We start from the raw sequence: 20,554 nt of genomic DNA, 5'->3' as shown, positions 1-20,554 counted from the left end.
GCTACAATGGGTGATCTGTTTGGTATTTTAAGCAAAAAACTTCACAGACATGTTTTGTATGGCCCTACAATATATTTTTCCAATATAGCATAATAGGTCCACTTTAAAGGGTCATGATAACAGGTATTACAAAATAACTTTTTTTTTAGAACACATTTTTCAGTACGCAGGTAACAATGATTAAGATTTAAAACAACAATACAACATTGTGTACATCACATTAGGCTTGATAAAATAAAATAAAAATCCCAACTTCTCTAAATCATTTTTCCTGACTTCAATCATTGGCTCTTATTGCAGTGCTTCTCCAGAGCGGGTACAACTTGTGTGCACTCATTGAAATAGCAGCTATAAACAAAAATCTATTTGCATAACCCATACAATGAAATACCAAAAATCTCTTTAACACTGTACATAAATCATTTTACAAAAGAATACGGTTGTCTGTTGACTAGAAAGGCAGATCTTCAGGTGTTGGTTCCTCATCCTCTCAATGTGGCCAATCACACTTCCAGGGCTGAGACTTTGGCACTTTGAGACACTTTCCTAACTTCTCACAGCCAGCGGGGGCCCAATTCTGTAACAGAGAGCAGCAATCACAGCAAGCACAAGAATATGATGTTATCACAAGAATATGATGTTATCACAAGAATATGACGTTATCAGAGTTATGAGTGATTTACAGGAAGAGTTATTACTGTGCTTGTTTATTTTATTCACCACAAGGGGGCAGTGCTATGCCACAAATAAATGCACAGCAGTGTCGCTCTCACTCTGTGCTTCAGTGTGACAAAGCCACTGCCTAATTTATATCTAAGAAATCCTAAAGGACATGTTTTTCATAAAAGTCAAACACAGACACAACCTAAAGGACAATGTCCAGGTTCAGATAATGATATGATATATATATATATATATATAGGTTATAATATGTTCAAGTTATACATTAATAGTCTGCAAGCTCAAAGCAGACAGTTAAAGGTAGGGTAGGTAAGAATGGAGAAACCAGCTTGAGTGCGCTAGAATTTGAAAGTACACAACCGGAAAAAATCTGCCCCTTCCTTCAGACTTCCTTACAGAGCCCCTCCTCCAACACACACGAACGTGCACATGACCAATGAGGGCACGAGATAAGTTTGTGCACGAGATGGAAGGCTGACAGGCAGGTAGGCCATCCAGTTATTTTAGCCGGGACGGCTCAGATGATTGGTCGTGCTTTTTACAGCACCACGGCTTCCACAGATGACATTTTTGTATGTATTTATTGTCAAAGCATTTAATATATTCATTGCTATCGGGATGTTAAGAGCATTCCATGGAATATAACAAAAAGTGTTTCTGAAGTGAATTACCTATACCTTTAACTTAAATATTCAGATAGTTTTATTAATTCTTAGTTTTTTCACACGGCTTAATTAATTTGTCTTTGTATTCGTGTATCTGATGTATAAGTGTGATGGACAGACCAGAGAGATAAGGTGTAAACATTCCTGGGATTAACGCTCAGTATCTGAGTTACCTTCTACACACACACAATGAATGTATTCTCAACATAATTGATATAGTTTTGCACTTTTACTAATAAAGTGCATCTTGATATTTATGTTGTATAAATCTCACCATCACCGCCACGTCACACATGTTGAGCTGGGGAACACCGGGCACCAGCGTACTCTTATGCTGCTCCACAACAGGAGAGATCCTGCTCAGCACTTTCTGGTACTCATGAGACGAAGCACTGCAACACACAACACACATGATCAGTATGTTGAAACTAAATGTTTGTTTCAGTTTCCATTATCTGATGATATCTTTTACTCTTATTGAAAGCAGATGTCTGAAAATCTAATCTTTTTTTGTCTGACCAAAAGTCCAAAGCCCGAAATATTTTAGCATACAACTACACATTATAGAAGCACAAAAGAAGAAATATTTGGTAATTTTGCTTGATAAATTACAGAGAGAATGTATTTATTTTTGTCAATTGACTCAGTATTTTAAGCTTTTAATACATGTGAAACAATGACTTAACCAACAATCGAAAATGACACACACATACACAGACGGTTTCATATGTGTATACCCACATTGTCTGTTTTATCTGTTTTGTCTGTTTTGTCCATTTCTTTCAGGTATTTAACAGAAATTGATAAGCCTAACATACATTCAAACACACACATACAAATTTGCATTATTTATTTTCTTATAACAGAGAAGGGAAACGCTGTAGCTTTAAACAACAGAAACACCTACACACATCCAAAATCACACACATGCTGTCCACTCGGGCACCCTTTGGGAAAGCACGCTCAGCAGGGTGAACTATGTAACCCCTACCTCATCCCCTGTCTCTCAATTACTGTTGTTGGACACCAGTGAGCCCGAGCACCTCTGTGCATTATTATATTCAGTGTGTAAAACACAGGGGCCCCGAAGGCTTTCAAAGGAACGCTGCTCTCAATAGGACCTGTAGGGTTAATGGGCTGTGCGTGCACGTGTGTGTGTGTGTGTGTGTGTGTTGGGGGAGTGGGTGTCTGGTAGCGTGACACACAGATAGACAAATATCAGCAGTGCAATTACACCCCTGATACGCTCGCCGGCAGCACCTGTGCCAGCCTTCCATGCTCCCTCCACTGCAAACCCGGCCCTCTGATTGGCCCCTGGGGACCATGTGCATGTGTGTGAGGTGAAGTGTCAATTAGAGTAATAACCCCAGGCCCTGTCCAGCTCACACCTACCCTCCCTCTTAGATCTCCCACAGGGCAGCAAGGCTTTCTCCATCAGCCAGCACCTGCTCCTCTCCTTGATACTCTCAGTCTTTACTTTCCCCTACAATTACTCGCCTGGTAGTGCACTGGCCGCAATTAGTCTCTCTCCTGGTGTGCCACATTAGTCATGAGCTAACTATCAATGCACTGTGACCCGAGCTGATAGGAAAGCACTGGATTCATACCCCTGGTTAAAAATCAGACATTCAGATTAAATTGCTTCAGCTATCTAAAATCGCAAATTCTGCTTTCGCCAGATTATGATCAGCAAGAGAGATATTTAATTCCCCTCCTATCTGTGCCCGCTACTGGTTGCTGCGATTAATTTTGTGATAAGTGATGAAGCAACTTAATAAAAGTAAATGTAGGGGATATTTATCAGACTGTTGTAAGTTTTCTACGCTACCATACAAGTCTGCAAGTAAAGTGCGCCATGCATGGAGAAACTTGCATAAGATATTATCTTTTCTATTGTTTTGTCTATGCACTGAAAATCTCACACTGCAGACCTCTAAATCAAAAACTAATAATATCATTTGTTTATGCCCCCTCTGCAAACAAATAATAAAAAGCCTACAGTCAGCACAGCTCATTATCATGATTATAACCCTCAGCTTACTGGTGTAGAGGCAAAATCTGGAATAATAAGCAGGCTGTATGCAAATGAAGTCTTTTGATTTATAATGTATGGCACCCAAGGGGGATGGGGGCATTGCTCAGGTGTGTCACCACTCTGATTACTGATTCATAACACTATTGCTGGAACACACACACACAACCACAACCACACAGTGGCAGAAGGTGGGGGAATTGAGGAGACAATCAAATACATCTGTCCTGCCTACCCCTCCCCTCCACCACCTACTCCACCCCGGTGGAAATTGAGCACTTCAGTAAGGACTATTGATTGGGAACACGGGAGCTCGGTGGCAGGCAGCAGATGAGGCCAGACTGTGAGCAGGGCTGCCTGCAGTGTTAGGGCCGGGACTACACTGCGGATGACCGAGACTCAGGGGACCCGAGCTGAGGTGGGTGGTGTGAAAGCCAGGATGTGTTAACCTTGGGGCCTTAGGTCACAGAGACGGAGGGCAAAGAGGAAGGCAGCAAAAGGCTTTAAATGAATCCAATAGGGATAGAAACCCAACATGTTTGGTAGATGCAGACCTGGTTGGGTTTGTCATCCTGGACCACCATGAGAGGCGTGGTCCAGTTACACCAGTCAAATGTGGCTGTCCTTCGGTTTTTTAACAAGTTATAAGTCCAAAACATAACAACTATACATTCAAAACACACATACACACAAATTAGCATCCTTTCCGAATGTTGGGCTTTTGGTCAAGGAATATTGTAGTGAATGCTCAGCGCACATGTATCCAGTCCACATTATATCAGAGAGGGGAAATGCTGTAGCCTTAAACACCTACACACATCCAAAAACACACAGGCTGTCCACTCGGGCACCCTTTGGGGAAGCAGGGTGAATCTAATAGGGATAGAAACCAAGTTGTGTAGATGCAGACTTGGTTGGGTTTGTGCTTCATCCTGGACACATGGACCACCAGGAGAGGCCTTGTCCAGTTACACCAGTCATATGTGGCTGTCCTTCTGTTTTTTAAAGACAAAAAAACTACACTAAAGAGTCCTCTCCTAGGTTGCATAATTATAATCTAAACTGATTTCTATGCTGACTGTTCAGGACTGGGGATTGTGTACGTGTGTGTGCTCTTTGCTGTATCACTTCCTGCGACAGTAGTGAAGGCATGTGTGCAGACAGGCCCTACATCATCTTAAGTGGCTCTTTAGGTGCAGACAGAGATTAATGATGGCCAAGCAGCCAGTCCAGCTGGGGGACCGAGGAGCACATGGACAAAACGCACACATACACATGAGTACACAAACACACACAGTTAACTAGGATGGAGGAGAACGCTCCCAGTGGATGCAGAGGGACAGCGGCTGAGTGGGGAGAAGTGAGCTGAGGTGCACAGCAGTAGGTGGAGAAGGAGAGAAGTAACAAGGGAAAGAGTATCGGGAAAGTTTGGAGAGGGAGAGGACTGAATAGAGTGAGGATGAGAGAGGATGGAAGAAGAAAAGTGTTGTGCAGTTGGGTGACCTTGTAGACGAACCTCTGCTGTAGAGGTGAAACAGGAGTATGCCTGTTTGGTTTGTGTGTGCGTCTGTGCCTCTGTGTGTGTATGGGTATGTGTGTTTGTGTGCACATCTAGCACTCAGCACAACACATCGCTGCGTATTGATTGGTTTTTGCTTTTTTTTTTTATTCTTCCAAGTAAATAGCAAGGCTAAAAGGTGGGCATTTGAAAAACAACATTAATGTTTCATCATCCAATTTCACTACAGAGCTGAAAGGAGTTGGAGCAGGAGGCCAAGAGGAGATGAGGCGGTGCAGGGTGTGAAAGGCAGAGCTTGCAGAAGGCAGCAAAGAAAGGTCAATCCAGAAAGGTTTTATGGCAGGAGGGAGCCAAAGCGAACACTGAGCACAAAAGGAATATATAATCATCAAAGCGATTATTAGATGATCTTAATGTATTAGTCATTACGCCAACTTGCATCATTTTCCCTCAAAGATCACATAAATATTGGTAGTAAAAGATGACGCTCATCTATCTTTGCACCCTTATTTAGTAATAGTCTGAGTTCAGCTTTGGCCGTCTGTATCTTCTGGTGTGACTCGATCCTCTCTGTGATCTTAACTCTCCTCTGACTGCAGGCAGAGACACACAAAACTCAATGAAACAGCACTCGCTCTCAATTTAGACCTGAACAATTTATCTCAATGAATCAGCATTGATCTCATACAAATACTGCGCTCCCAACAGGCAAACTGCTTTCCTATTCGCTCCCCCCAAGATCATTTCCAACATCTCTTCACTTATTCCTTCGCTGTCTCCCTCTCTACCGGTTCACATGTTTTGATTTGCTTTTCTTTTCAGGGAACTAACCTGATGGGGAACTTTTCCCCAGGATCCCGCCCCAGGTGGAAAAGGATTGGCTGCAGTGTGTGCTCCTTCTGGTCGTGAGTAGTCACACCGGGGACCTCTTCACCTGGACAGAAATTGATGCCCTGTAGGGGAAATCACACAACAGATGAGCATAAGGACAACTTGTATGACTCGGATGCACTTTACAGTATCATTGTACATGTATCATAATGTATTTCTAGCAGAGTATTTATGAGATTAGTGATTGATGATAAATTAAACATTCTAGGAGGAATGTATGAACCATGTTTGGTATGAAAAAATTATATTTGATTGAACTCTTTCTGCATCACTTAAAAAACTTAAAGACAACCCTTTACATCTTATTTTCTCAACAATTCCCGTAATGATTTTTTGCTCTCTGTTATGACGTTATGATGGGGGGCGTGTGGCGCAGTGGAAAGAGCCTTGGTGCCAGGTTCAAACCCCACTGCAGTCAGCGGCCGTTTCTCAATCGCGAGGATATTGGCTTCCAAGCCAATATTTCAAGGATGCTACGTCATCAAGTGGCGCAGCAGGACCGTTCCAATGTCCAGCATACTTGGAATTCCACCGAGGCCGCGTCCTTGGTTTGGGGGAAATTTCGAGGCTGCACATGGGTAGACTTCGCATCCTTAAAATCCCCACAATGCTTTGCGCACGGACCAATTTCCCCAAATCTGTGGCGGAAAATGTAAGGCGGGGCCTCTCATATGGCGCACACCTGCACACTTGCTAGCCTGTTCCACTCCGTTTTCCGAATGCCAAGAAGGATTCTTGCCTAGCATGACTCGGAAGACATGTGCTACCAAGCAAGCGTACTCGTGATTGAGAAACACCCAGCATGTCGTTGTGTCCCTGGGCAAGACCAAATTGCTCCTACGTATTGAGTATCTAAGTCGCTTTGGATAAAAGCGTCTAACAAGTAACATGTAATGTAATGACGTTTCTTTATGTTTCTTTTTTCCATGATGATCGCCCAATTTGATTATTTTAGATGTTCATCATGTGCATCAAAAAAGAAAATCTAAAAACTAAATTAAATATCCAAATGCTTAAATGTATGCGTGCAGCCAGCTGCTACTCTAAGCTCCGTGCTTAATCTTATTGTTGCACGGCCTATATGCATATTGTCTTCCAATCTGTTGTGTTCATTATGCAGCTACTGTTGCTACATCATGACGAGGCTCAAGTCACTGACAAAATGAGGATTTTCTTCCTCGTGCTGCCTCCCCCGCTTCATCTCTCCACGCCTTCGCTCCCGCTCCATGACTCCATTCTGGCAGTGATCGCAGCCTGATTGAGTCACACTCACTCCTCCAGAACCCCCTGGAGATCTCCCCCCTTCCCCAACACAAACATACACACACACTTTTTGATGAGCACAACTAATATTGAGAAAGCATTCATCTGTGAGGCACTGTGGCTGCCCCCCTCTGAGATTGCTCAACAGAGCACCTAAAAAATACATATAGAAGAGAGAGAAAGAGAGAATGTGAGAAGCAGAGTCACCCCCCGCCCTGCAGACCTTCCTCTCATCCAGACAGGCCCTGTCTTTTGAAGCCAAAAGCTTAGAAATGCAGAAAAGAACGGAAAAAAATAAATCTCATCCCAGAGGAGCAGCCAGAAAAGGCCTGCTGTGTGTCTCTCTGACTCTGTCTCATGTACCCTAGACAGAACAGCGAGAATTCCATATCTCCCCTGACATTAATGCTATGGATACAACTAGGCTGCTTTCAAACTGGAGCAGAGCAGTCGCTATTACAAGATAAGGAGCAGGAGCATCCAGCGGTGGCAGGATGGATTTTGGAAATGGAAATATCTGATGTGTATTTTTGATCCAAAACTAAATGAAACAGATATTTATATAGATTGTAGCACATCTGTATTACAATATATACCGGAAAATATCTAAAGCACAAACTTTTGTAATGCCTTTTGCTTAAAAGTGAGTGAACCATGTTCTGTTTAGCAAGCGTAGCTGTGTTAATGTCACAGGCCACAATGTAGCTCAAAAGTGAGCAGGAGCTGATGCACAGTAATCTGTTGTCAAAGTATAAAAAAACAGTGTAGGACTAACAGGTGTCTGGGAAATCGTTATTTTTCAGTTTTCAATCATCAGTCTGTGAAGTATTTAACTGCCATAGATCTCCTGCTGTATCACAGGTTACTCAGCAATACAGATACAAGGAGCCACAGTCACGACAAACTATATTTCGCAATATTAACATCCCTACACTCCCTCAAGAGAGTTGAATGAGAGCCATTTAAGCCTGTGAAATTTCTCATTTTCCTCATGGCTGAGCTGCATGAACACAGCCATGACAGAGCAAAACGTCTCTCAGCTATTAACCTGTAATGTTGTTCTTTTTCACAGACACACTTATTCCCTTCTTGTTTATTTTTTTTACCATGGGCCAAGAAAAAACAAATGATATTTTATATATAAGACGAAGAAGCAGGAATCATGTTGCTGTATGTAAAAGGGCTTTGATTGGTTATTTCTGTAGGAAGACAGAATACACTAGAAACTCTATAGGGTTTTAAGGGGCTATTATTTAAAAATATTCAATAATTCATGTTATTCCTGAGAGAGATAACCTAAATAAGGAATATACATTTTCTCTGAAGCAAAACATTTATGTCAGTTTGTTTACATTTTTCCTGTTTATAAAATGTACTATGGGTTACATGAATTGGAACGTTTAAGGAATCTAATCACAAAGACATAACGCATATTGGGGATTTAACTTTCTCCTGAACAGACACTGATCTGCACATTAATAAGGAGAACCAAACATACATGTTCATGTTTTCTCTCCACCTCTCTCTCTCTCTCTCATGTACACACACACTACACACACACCCCAATCGATAGGCAACTCACAGGCAATCAGAAGCCATTATTTGTGAAGTTCCACTTCAGTTCACATGAGTTGATAAAGGAGGCTGCTATTGATTCAGCGGCCCTGAAGGAGAGAGCAATTTAAGCGACCGATGGGGCATAAAACAAACTGGATCACAGGAAAAGCAGAGCCATGATGGGAGGACAGGAGGACATGTTTTTTTTATGGAAAGAGGAGAGAAATGTAGAACACACTACCCTGCTTCTCAAGTGTCACATTACACATTTCTCCAGATACATTTAATCAGCACAAAGTTGATGTAATTATGGCCCAAGAGATACTGCCGGCATCTGCCTTTCTATCCTTCTTTTGAGCTCCGTGGTGCCAAAAGAACAAGTCTACAGCGGGGAATGACGGTATGTAAATGACAAGGAAGAAGATCTCCACTGGAGTCAGAACAAACAAGTCATCTGGTTGATGAATGATGTAAGTTCGCTGATGTGGGGGTTCTTCATTAATATTCATTACGCTCTGATGTACACAGCAGTCAACTGATGAGCCATTTTCAAGATAACACCAACAGTGTAAGTGTTTGTGTGTTTGAGGCAGATTAGGAGAGACAAAGAGGGAGGATGTGGAAGCACAAATCAAGAACTGAGGAAACCGAGATGGGACAGAGAGGCTGTGTTAATAAACGTACCTTGTTAAACTCTTCTAATGAGTTGCTCCAGGTCCAGTAGTGTGCCTTGTATTGTCCAATACGCACAGCCATCAGCTCATTGCCACGGTAATAGAAGATCGGCCTGTAATGGATGAGAAGAGGAAGAAATGCTCAGATCTGTTTCTTCCAGGGTGAGTTTGAACAGTAGTGGAAACTTGTGTTTTAAGAAACAAAGACATTTCGTCTTGGAACACTTTGAAGGTTTTTTTTACCCCTTCTCTAAATGTTTGTATCTTCCAGGAATATGAGCTTTCTAATCACCGAAAAATCCCCAAAATCTAACATAGGCTTTCTAATGTTTACCGGGTTTAGTGTTAACCGTGTTCAGCATTTTAGCGTCGGACAGTAGCATTAGTACTTTTTAATAAGCAATTTGAGGTTGACGGGAATGACATTTGTTGATGAATGATTTTCCCTAGATGATAACTAAAGGAAAGGTTACAACAATGCTCTCACTCAGGGGCGTGATGTTTATTATAAAAGGGTTTAAAAAATCTTTGTCTCACAAAAATGGGGAACTCCTGTAACAGTGTGTGTGTACTGGCCTGTTTCCCTGTGTGTGGGGGTGGTTTAGGAGGACCGGTGTCAGGTCCAGTCCATCCAGGGCTCTGTCATCAGGAGGGCTGAGGCCGGCCAGAGCCAGACTGGTGGGGAACAGGTCCATCACACTGGCCAACTGGAAATTCACCTGGAATAAAAGACAGTATTATCAAAAACAAAAATCCCTGTGTGTTTCTGTTGCACACAAAACAAGCCTTTAAGAAATGAGGACTGGCCAAGTGTCCTCTCAAGGACTTAAACTCACGTTGCTCCTTGGTTGTTCCATGTATGTGTATGCTGCACACACACGCACACACTTCATTAATGGCAGTGCTAACGGGTGTTTTTTGGGGAACATTTGAGCATCAACAAAGAGGTCCTGGTTTCTTTCTTTCTAAGAATTATCCCTTGAAAATGTTGCTCCTAAATCAAGAATAAACAGTTTCATTCTGCTTTTAATACAAGCTTACTCGATAATGCTAGATATTCTTCATGTACAAGGTAGCAATGCATAGTCATGATAGGATGTTTGTATGTGTTATTGTGTGCACACATGTAGGAAAGAGGTGCATTTCTTCAGTCTACTCTCTAATCCCTGCTTCAGGGAGCCTCCAAAATGTCTCCCTTTCTAAATGAGTTTTTTAGGGAGGAAAAGGAAAAAGGAGGAGAGAAAGTAGGGAGAGGACAAGGCCCGGGCGAGCAGGCGGCTGGAGCTGGAGCGAGCTGGTGTTTTATCTCCTTTTCCCAGTCCCAGTGAGAAGCTTTATTTTATTTATAAACTTTGAACTATTTTCAGATAAAATGACATTTTTTCGTTGTCATCCTTGATCTTCCGTTCCATTCTCTCCTGAGCGAGCCTTAGAGGGAGACGGCACGCTCACAATCAGATAGCGCTATCAGGCCTCTGCAGCTGCACCGCCATGTGCCGCTGTGCTCCTATCGGCAGCCAGCACACAGACACACAGACACAGACACACACACACACACACACACACACACACACACACACACACACACACACACACACACACACACACACACACACACACACACACACACACACACACACACACACACACACACACACACACACACACACACACACACACACACACACACACACACACACACACACACACACACACACACACACACACACACACACACACACACACACACACACACACACACACACACACACACACACAAGCTCCTTAGCACTGAAATGAATTCCCCTTTCTTCTGTATCCACAGAACCAGCCACAGAAAAGGCTTTGCAATGCATTCCATGATCTATCTGCTCATCCAGACACTTCCTCTCTCTCACACAAACACTAACAGATTTAGCCCTTCACTTCATTTTTTTTTTTAAAGTCCCCCTCACACAGTCACACACAAACCATTAAAGAAGACAGGACAAAAGGGCATAAGAAAAAGCAAAAGTGGCAATTAGTTGGTAATAACTTGCATGACCAAGAAAGCTAAACTTTCAGCCTGTTCTGACAGAGGAATATATTCCCGGAGTTGCCATCTGTTATTTCATCTTTTATTAGCCCTGCCCTTTATTGCAGTCATCGCTGAACTTCGTTCTTTCTTCACCCTTTGTTCTTTACTTTTTTAACTGACTCATCACTCTCTATTAATGTCTCATTCATTTCTGTCTGTGTTGTGGGGGGGGGGGGGGGTGTTGGTTATCTTGGGAGGCAGAGCTTCTATCCCGGTCTCTGCCACTCTGCCTGTGTGTCTGCTGCCTGATAAAACACAACAAAAGGGATTGTGACACTCAACGACGTTGTGTGGCCGACACCCCCCCCACCCGCCTCCACATCTTTGTTCCTGCAGCCACCACCTCTCATCACCCTAGCCCCCCCCCCCTCAGGCACTGGGAGAATGCTGAATCTGCACCTGCTTCATTCCAGTACACCTCCTCCCATCCTCCGAGAGAATAACCGGTCGTCAACAATTTTCTGCACATTCACAAAAGTAAGATGCATTCACAGATCACCAATCCCCCCCAAAATGTGTCTCTTAAACACCATAAAGATGTTATCATGAGTCAAATAAACCTGCTGAAATCCCGCCTTAACAAAGGATTGCACGGCTGTTTGTTGTCTCTATTATTTTGTTCAAAGAGCTTACAGACTTTTCAATACACAGATCAACAGAGATTTCAGAAGACTACAAAACCAGAGAGGGGGCAGTCCTGTGTGTGTTGTGTCCTCCCTCCTAGAGTGATAAATCCAGAGCTGCAGAGTACAGTAGCTCCAACAAAACAGCTTTGTCATCACAACCCCAAAGAGCTCCGGGGAGGATCGATTGACCCTCCTTCTCACAGCTAAGCCACACATACAAACACACACACACACACACACACGTTTGTTTGGTGATGTTCTTCATTTGTAGTATAATGAGTTACATCTGTGTCTCCCACTGGTCTAGAAAGCTGCACAGATACAACTAATCCATACAAAAGCACGCATATATGCAGGCATGCAGAATCACAAATGACACAGACATGTTCTGCACATGCATGCTAAGACACACTGGTCAATTATAAAGTGGCAGGGGTGCAGCAAAGCCCGAAAAACACAGAATACTCCTGGCAGTGTAGCAGTGTCTTAAGCATTGCTCCTTTTCTCTTTTCTATGCCAGCCACCTCTTTTACTTCTTCCTTGCTTCCTTCCCTGTACCCCCCCTCCACCCCTCCTGTTCCTTTATCCTGAGCGCCTGGCATATTCAGATACTGAAGTCCTCATTACGGCTCAATCCAACCTCAGCAAACACACAAACAGATTAGCCGCTTAAGACGCTCCCAATCCCCCTCTCCCTCGCTCCTCTGCTGTGCTATCAGGCCCCAGCACACCCCTGTGAGATGAGCCAGGGGCAAGGCTTACTGCAGACTGCAGCCTCCGCTCGCTCCTCCACCAAATCCCTCTGCGTCACAGCCCCGTGTCACAGCTGCCCCTAATACAATTAAAAGTCATTTGCAGAACGCACAGGCTTAGAGGATCACGGTGTGGGTGGGGGGTTACATTGGGGAGGGGGAGGCAGGAAAGAGAGAGTTTGGAGCATTAATTCCAGGCCAAAAATATTTGAAGAAATAGTGGAGAGAGCGCCCATACGCTTTGAGGCCGCAATCACGCAGTAATTCTTCGCTAGAGTTCAATCACTCCATAGAAGTTGAACATAGTCAAGATTGCCTGCTAACAGCGCCAGTAGGTGAGAGTGTGTGCATGTTAAGTGGTAAATGTTACACAAATAAAACACAAAGCAACAATAATTAGAAAGAGCGGATTAGTTAAATTATTCCTTTACGCTCCTGTACATCGCCTGCAGCTTTATAGAGAATATTACAGCTCCTGGTACCTGTTGATAGGCAGAACATTAAGGAGCAGCAACACTGTTTAGAAGAGGAATAAATGGTTCTGGATCTTGGGTCTAGTTTATTCTCTAGAGAAGACGGTAGGGATTAAGTGAATGATTGTATTTTAGCAGGCTTTATTCGGTAAAAAGCTTCAAATCACAGGGGTATTCTTACTGTGCCTGCTTTGATGTGTCCAGGCCACCAGGCAATGGCAGGCTCCCTCATGCCCCCTTCAAAGGTGGTCTCTTTCCCACAGAGGAACGGCCCATTGCTCCCGGCTGAGGAATCAGAAGCACAAAAACACATGTAAGCATGTATCAAAATACACACCTGTACAAGACAGAAAATGGGCCTTGGTATGCACTGACTCGAAGGGAGAAACTCTGTGTGCAAGTGGGAATTAATTTGTAGTGCTTTCCTTCATTTGGTCCAGACGTTAGCGCTGCTCCGTTGTCAGAGGTGAAGAAGACAAAGGTATCGTTTTCAATGCCCAGTCTCTTCAGCCACAACAAAATATGACCAACGCTGTAGTCCAGCTCCATCACTGCATCACCGTACCTGCAGAACACAGACAGTCAAAGCTGTTATCCTTCCCAATGAGAGATTATATTAATTTATAACCTTATTCCTCTGCTGGACAATAAGTCAGTAATGTAGGATATAAAGTACCGGCCTCGCTGGCTTTGCCCTAGGAAGGGTTTGGAGGCGTAGACAGGGGCGTGAGTTGCGTCGGGCGCCCAGTAGAGGAAGAAGGGCCGCTGGGCCTCTGTCTGACGGCGGATGAAGTCAACACCTTCCTGTAGAGGGCGGAGGGTGGGAGAGTCTGTCAGTGCAGATGTCAAATGGCTTACTTGAATCACAATACAGCTGTCAGCAAATAACCCCTTTCTCCTCTACATACTACATACTACATCTAAACATTACATTACATGTCACTTGTTAGACGCTTTTATCCAAAGCGACTTACATACTCAATACTGTGGACAATCCCCACAGGAGCAATTTGGGGTGAAGTGTCTTGCCCAGGGACACAACAACATGCTGACTGCAGTGGGGTTTGAACCTGTGACCCCCTGATCCCAACACCAAGGCTCTATCCACTGCGCCACACGCCTCCAAACATGTTGTGCCTTTGTTTCCTCAACCACATTAATAATAGGTCTACTGACACTTTTATTTTCAAAAAAGGCATAAAATATTGATTTCTTTAGTCTATTTGGTACTGCACCTGGGAATAGTTGCCACCTATTTTCAGGGCTGCAGTTTTTGTTTCGCACTGTTCTAAAATGTAAATTGTTGATCCATCTTCTTCTTGTGATTACAGAGTGCACCTCTCAAGCATGCAGCGCGTCTCTGCATGCTGCTTTTGATCCCTTTATAAACTGAATAGGAGGGACAGACGTAGGCAGCAGGGATAATCAAACAGAGTGCGCAAAAGTCAACAATCCACTTCTGCATGGCAATGATCAAAGGCCAAAATCAGGCTTTAATTGAGCTTTAAATTGGTTAAATAGATGATTCACTTTTTTGTGCTTTTATGTTCTGGTGAACAAAAGACCATTCTTCTATGGTAGACCATACATATAATAGTGACTTTCATTATGTTCTAATAATGACTTTACAAAGGAAACTTTGAAACAGAATTTGGTTTATCTGAAATACTCCACTGAAGTGTTGTGAGCCTTAACTTACCAGCAGGTACATCTGTGTGAGGTTGGACTCTCCAGTCTTCCTGTCAATCTTAAACTCCTCGTAGTATCTGGAAAACAAGTGGGTTGCTATTATTTATTAAATAAACCTTCATATTTATTTAGCCATTATCCCATCTGAATAGCTGCTGTCCCCACACCATGCCATTTCTCCACTGCTCATTCAACCGCATAAAATAACTCTTTCACAGCAACCTGATTGTATTGTCAAGGCTTTCAATCTCCCTCTAAATTGACCTAGACTACCGCAGACAATATCATTACGACAACAGAAGCAAATTTCCCTCTTGCGGACTGTGTTTGCAGGATATTTTGGTGAAAGACATATCTGGGGAGTCTCTGCAGAGCTGAACAGAGGGAACTGTTATGAGGTGTTGCTGAAGCGTGGCGCAGCAAGCAGGGAGGCAGTGACAGGCATCTCTCTTTCTTACGCTTCACTTCCTCCAGGTGTCCTCGCACACAGCCAACGCAACCTGCCGTCTCATGAGGGCTTGTGTGTTTCAGTGAGTATGCGTGTCTATGTGTGTGTGTTTGTCTGTCCAGGGCCCAGGTAAGCAATGCTGATTAAACCCACGGCTAAGCGAAAAACACGCCCGGCTGCCAGTTCCAATGACCCTGAATACACATATGGCTGTTTTGGGGAAAACAAATGGGCGGAAAATGGAATACACAAGCACAGCTGGTACAGAGAAAGAAGAGGAGGGGAAACACCCAACTCATCCAGAGAAGCAGACAGCCAAGCTATTCCACTGAGTCAGGTGGAAAGAAGATTTTTATAGATTTTCAGCCTCGGTTTCTGTCTGCTGTTATGCATATCTGAGTGCTTGTGTGTTATCCTACCTGCCAAGCATCTCAGAGTTGTTGTAGACGGGGATGTTGGGTCTGATGCTGCTGTTGTAAGGGCCAAAGTGGCAGTCTGGTGCACCAAACCATTCATCAAAACCATTCTTCAGAGGCAGGTACTGCGGTCTGTGGCCCAGATGCCTGAGTGACAAAGAAAGTGAACTCATACACTGTAAGATCAATGAGACTGAAGGACCATTCTGCATGTTTAAATGTGGACTTCTACTACAAACCAATCTTTTTTTTAGAAAGCGCAACATACTTAAATTCATGTTTTTTCCGCAAATGACTCTATATTATGGCTCTGATTGGTTTCTATTCATTTCAATTTAGGACCTAAATGCAGACCTTTTAAACCTTTTGCAGAGGTTTGAAATGTTAAGACAGGTCTGCAAAGCTGTGTGATTGGTAGTAACATTGTGAGGATAAGTAAGCATGCCTGGTTGCATTACTGCAAAGAAACTTAGTGGAGATAAAAACTAAATGATTAAAGACTGTGGAAAGAATGTTCATCAGTAATGTTAAAGCTAGAGTAGGAAAGTTATTTTGGAATAATCTTTTGTTATATTTGTTCAAATTCTCTTTCCAGATGACAGCAATCAATAAATATAAACAAACGGTTGGATACTTTCAAAATGTAGCTTAGTTTTGCTGGCTTTTCCAAAGCTGCCTGCCCAGCTTTAAGTATACATGATTTGTGATTAAATTGCCAAAATATGCAATATGGCATTAAGCCTGGATCCTGTAATGCGAGGCATTTATTCCATGGCACCATCAAGGATGGTCATCAACATACTGCGACCTCTAAAAGTTCAGAAACCTCTAAAAACCTGGAATACAAAAGATAAAGAGCTCACCACTTGCCAACTATCTTGCTGACATAGCCCTTTTTCTTCATTATCTGGGGTAACAAAATCTCGTCCTTGGAGATTCCTCCCACTATCTCCTGTGGTGTGTATGCTATAAAAAACGTCAGAGTTTAGTGTACAAAACTTTCCGTGACTTAATTGCACACTGTACATTATAGTAATGAGAAAACCTGCAGGAAATCATTTGCAGCTGGATTATTTACACAGTTTGGATATACTGCGAGTGTACCGTTTCTGGCGTGGCCGTTCGTTGTGTAGAAACCGTTTCTGACAGGCAGCCTCCCGGTGAGAAGAGCAGCCCTGGCTGTTGTAGAAATTATGGGAAAAAAAGGTCATTATGATGATCCAAATGCTTTTTCCCCCTTATTTTCATAATGCTCTGGCATGCATCTGCTATGTATGTATGTTGATACGTTAAGCTTTTGAAATTGTGTTTTTTGTAACAACTCAAATACCAATACCCATTATTTTATCAACTGCTATTCAAATCTTAATTATAATCAATGATCACTGCTGTCAAGTGCAACCCCAATGAACACAATTCAATTAAAAAATAAGCAAATCACCTTTACAGCTTGTCAAACTGGCATTTGTAATACATTATCTGTACTTTTTTATTAACCTGTTTTGTACAAAATACAAACTCCCTTTTTAACAATAGTTAATGTAATAACTGTAAGTAGTGTATGTTGTATTTAAATGAGATGAGGTGCAAGCTTATTTTTTTGAGGTTCTTTCATATATCAGGTGCTTTTTGAACATTTTGATAATGTGACAATAAAAACATGTAGAGATAGAAGGAAGTAGTTATGATTATGACTGGCATTGTTCTAACATCCTGTTAAACAGGAACTGCTGGTTTAGCTTCTATATTACAACATAGATCTGACAACAGACTCACATGGGGAACAGAGCGGGTTGGCAGTGTAGAAATTTGGAAACAGCATGCCCTGAGCAGCCATGGCATCCAGGTTGGGGGTCTCTTTAGAGGGCTGGCCCAACACCCCCAAGTCCCCCCAACCCATCTGAAGTGCAGAGGGAAGTTTATTGACACATCCTCCTTACAGACACACAGAAAGCAGTGGTGGAATGTTACGAAGTACATTTACTAAAGGACTTAACTCAAGTACATTATATTTCCAGGATTATGTTGCTACTTATATTTGAATGCTAACAATGTTGTACTTATGTAAGAAGTTAAATGCAGAACTCTTACTTGTACAGAGTTTCTGTACTGGTATTGCTACTTTTACTTATGTAAAAGAACTAAGAACTTAGTGTATCCCTTTCAGAAAAACAAAGCATACATTAAAGCACACACTATATACTGTTCACAGGCAGCAAGGATCAATGAGATGTAGGCTACAGTACATGGACAACTGCTACTAGTTCTGAAAGCCCAGAGACAGAAGGAAAACAAATACCTTTACCGAAAAAAGAAAGAGACAGAGAGAAAACAAATGACTTGTAAGAAAGAGGGAGAGAGAAATATGATTCAGACACTCATTCACTGCTCAAGCAGATCTGTAATGCTGATGTGATGAACTAAAGTTACAATAACACAAGACATAACTTACGTCATCCATGAGCATGATGATTATGTTTGGAGATGATGCATTTGATAGCTTTTCTGTCAAGGAACAACATATTATTGAAAAAAATAGAGTAAGAGTTAGAGAAGACATCACTCGCATAGCTGCAGTCATATGAGCAGCAACTTCTAGGAAGTGCTTTGTTTGTCTTCGTGCGGCAACTTCAGCGCAACGCTTGCGCATACACACACAGCAATGATTTTGTGTTTTTGCTTCAGTCATTTAAGTTTGAGATTGCTTTAAGCTTTATTGGCCATTATGTCCTTAATTTGTTAACGCGGATGGTGGACTTGGGTATAAGGATTGAATAGCAAAACTAAAAAATATATACTTCATATATGTGATGCATTCAGGACCTTCTGATACATGTAGGTGCGCGATGGGATTAGATATCGGTCGAAATGAATAATGAACCATGTAACAAATACATTTATAAATAAAATAAAAAGGGTATCAAATACGTAAATAAAAAACGTTTTTTGCATATCATGGTTAAAATGTATTATATGATATCAAATATAAGAAACCACATAGGCAAGTCAAATCGTGTTTCCACTTTTCCACCAGCTTCTGAATGCAGCGTATCACGTGACAGTGCCTGACAGATCAGAGAAGGAAAGCTAACATGGCGGTGTGCATATCAGTCATCGCAAAAGAGGTAATGATTGCTTTTGTTAAATGTTCCAGGTTCTATTTGTATTCTGCTTTTTAATGCTAAGATGTTTTCCCTTTTCTACTTATCATTGTCTCGAAGCAAATGTCAGCTCTGTGTAAACCAGAAGGTCTAGCAGGTTGAAAGACACCAACAGAGCTAACAACATTAGCATTATTCTTTAGGTGGAGAATTTTCTGCATCTACGTCGACATGGTTGAGTTTTTAAATGGAAGCTTATTATGTGACTGTACTCTTTATTGTCCTCTCCCAGAACTACCCGCTGTATATCCGCAGTGTGCCCACCCAAAATGAGCTGAAGTTTCACTACACCGTGCACACCTCCCTGGATGTGGTGGAAGAGAAGATCTCTGCTGTGGGCAAATCTTTAGGAGACCAGAGAGAGCTGTACCTGGGTCTGCTCTATCCCACTGAAGACTACAAAGTGTATCCTTGTGTCTCCACAGGTTAAGGGACATGTACTCCCAGCACCTGACTTTTCTATTTATTAGATCATCAATCTAGACTGTGGTCCAAGGATAAATACCCTTTAAACAAAATGGTCAACCCCTAAACACATGTACACATCTCTACTAATCAAAGATACCTTACTCCTTTAACTATCGCATTTAACTTGTTGTAAAATGTTTTTTGCATGGTTAAGTGTATGATTATTGAAATAATCATAGTCTTAATCAGTGAACACTGTAAATAGACTCCAACAGGAAAAACGAATATCCTTGACTGGTGAACTAGATATGGGTATGTAACAAACTCCAAGGTGAAATTTGTTATCGTTGTGGACTCCTCAAATACATCATTACGGGACAATGAAATCCGAAGTGTAAGTTGAACCCCTGCATGTCTTAGAAAAGTGCATAACAATCATAATTCTCCAAAAGCAATGTTTTTGTTTAGTATACATTTGAGTACTGTTCTGGGTCAGTATGTTGAGCTAGTTTTATATCAGGGCCGGCCCTGATTGGAACAGTCCTTCGGCGGGACTCGATGACGTAGCATCCTTGAAATAGTGGCTCTGGAGGAGCCTTCCCCGACATTGAGAAACACCCAGACTGTGTTGCCTGATGCCTCAGCTTACAATGTATTTAAAACTGGAAGAGAGTAAGGCCAAAGAGCTCCCCTATATTTTCTCAGTGCAGTTATCTGGGCAAGTTGTTAATCTGTCCCTTGTGCAGAATCCTTACCACACACATTTTATACAAATAATGATCAATATACCTGACTTTAAGATGCACATGCACACATTTATGATGAAACTTTACAAGGTGTGTGGGTTTATTAATGAATGAGTACTAATGAATTACTTGTTCTTTTCCAGATGTTCAGAAAACTACACAACTCTTTCACTGATGTAATGTGCAACCCATTCCACACTCCAGGGGACACCATTCAGTCCAAGTGAGTTAAGGCTTGACTAGATTTTCAAGAAATGTTGTCACTTATATTGTCCAAATCTAGCATTGTTTAATTGTTGATGAATCCTTCTTCAGGGCTTTCGATGGCATTGTATCTGGAATGATGGTGCAAGCTGGCTGACACTTCTTCCCCCTCTTCTCCTGAACCTCCACTGTACAGAACACCCCTAATCCCAACTATTGTTAACATGTTGCCTTGATTATTTAAATGCATAATAAACTACATTTGTTGATTA

At 42.2% G+C, this 20,554-nt stretch overlaps 2 protein-coding genes across 3 annotated transcripts; one reads left to right on the top strand and one right to left on the bottom strand.

Moving 5' to 3' along the window:
• Positions 1-50: 50 nt before the first annotated feature.
• Positions 51-18,375, bottom strand: galns (galactosamine (N-acetyl)-6-sulfatase). Of its 2 annotated transcripts, XM_034116953.1 has the most exons (14): positions 18,216-18,375; positions 17,540-17,663; positions 16,868-16,942; positions 16,627-16,729; positions 15,767-15,910; positions 14,910-14,976; positions 13,887-14,014; positions 13,636-13,775; positions 13,392-13,495; positions 9,859-10,001; positions 9,293-9,395; positions 5,729-5,850; positions 1,621-1,738; positions 51-577 (listed from the first exon to the last, which is right to left on the bottom strand). In XM_034116953.1, the coding sequence occupies exons 1-14, from the start codon at positions 18,342-18,344 to the stop codon at positions 491-493; spliced, it is 1,587 nt and encodes a 528-aa protein (XP_033972844.1). In that variant the 5' UTR covers positions 18,345-18,375; the 3' UTR covers positions 51-490. The 2 variants fall into 2 exon arrangements, with proteins under 2 accessions (XP_033972844.1, XP_033972845.1); XM_034116954.1 differs by lacking the exon at positions 18,216-18,375 and having other exon boundaries at positions 17,540-17,678.
• A 397-nt stretch (positions 18,376-18,772) lies between these two features.
• trappc2l (trafficking protein particle complex 2-like) lies at positions 18,773-20,554 on the top strand. The gene is made up of 5 exons (XM_034116060.1): positions 18,773-18,888; positions 19,157-19,329; positions 19,639-19,726; positions 20,222-20,301; positions 20,394-20,554. The coding sequence occupies exons 1-5, from the start codon at positions 18,856-18,858 to the stop codon at positions 20,437-20,439; spliced, it is 420 nt and encodes a 139-aa protein (XP_033971951.1). The 5' UTR covers positions 18,773-18,855; the 3' UTR covers positions 20,440-20,554.

This window comes from Trematomus bernacchii, unplaced genomic scaffold (genome assembly GCF_902827165.1).
Source record: "Trematomus bernacchii unplaced genomic scaffold, fTreBer1.1, whole genome shotgun sequence".
NCBI classification, from domain to species: domain Eukaryota; kingdom Metazoa; phylum Chordata; class Actinopteri; order Perciformes; family Nototheniidae; genus Trematomus; species Trematomus bernacchii.
This window is presented reverse-complemented; position numbering and strand designations above follow the sequence as displayed.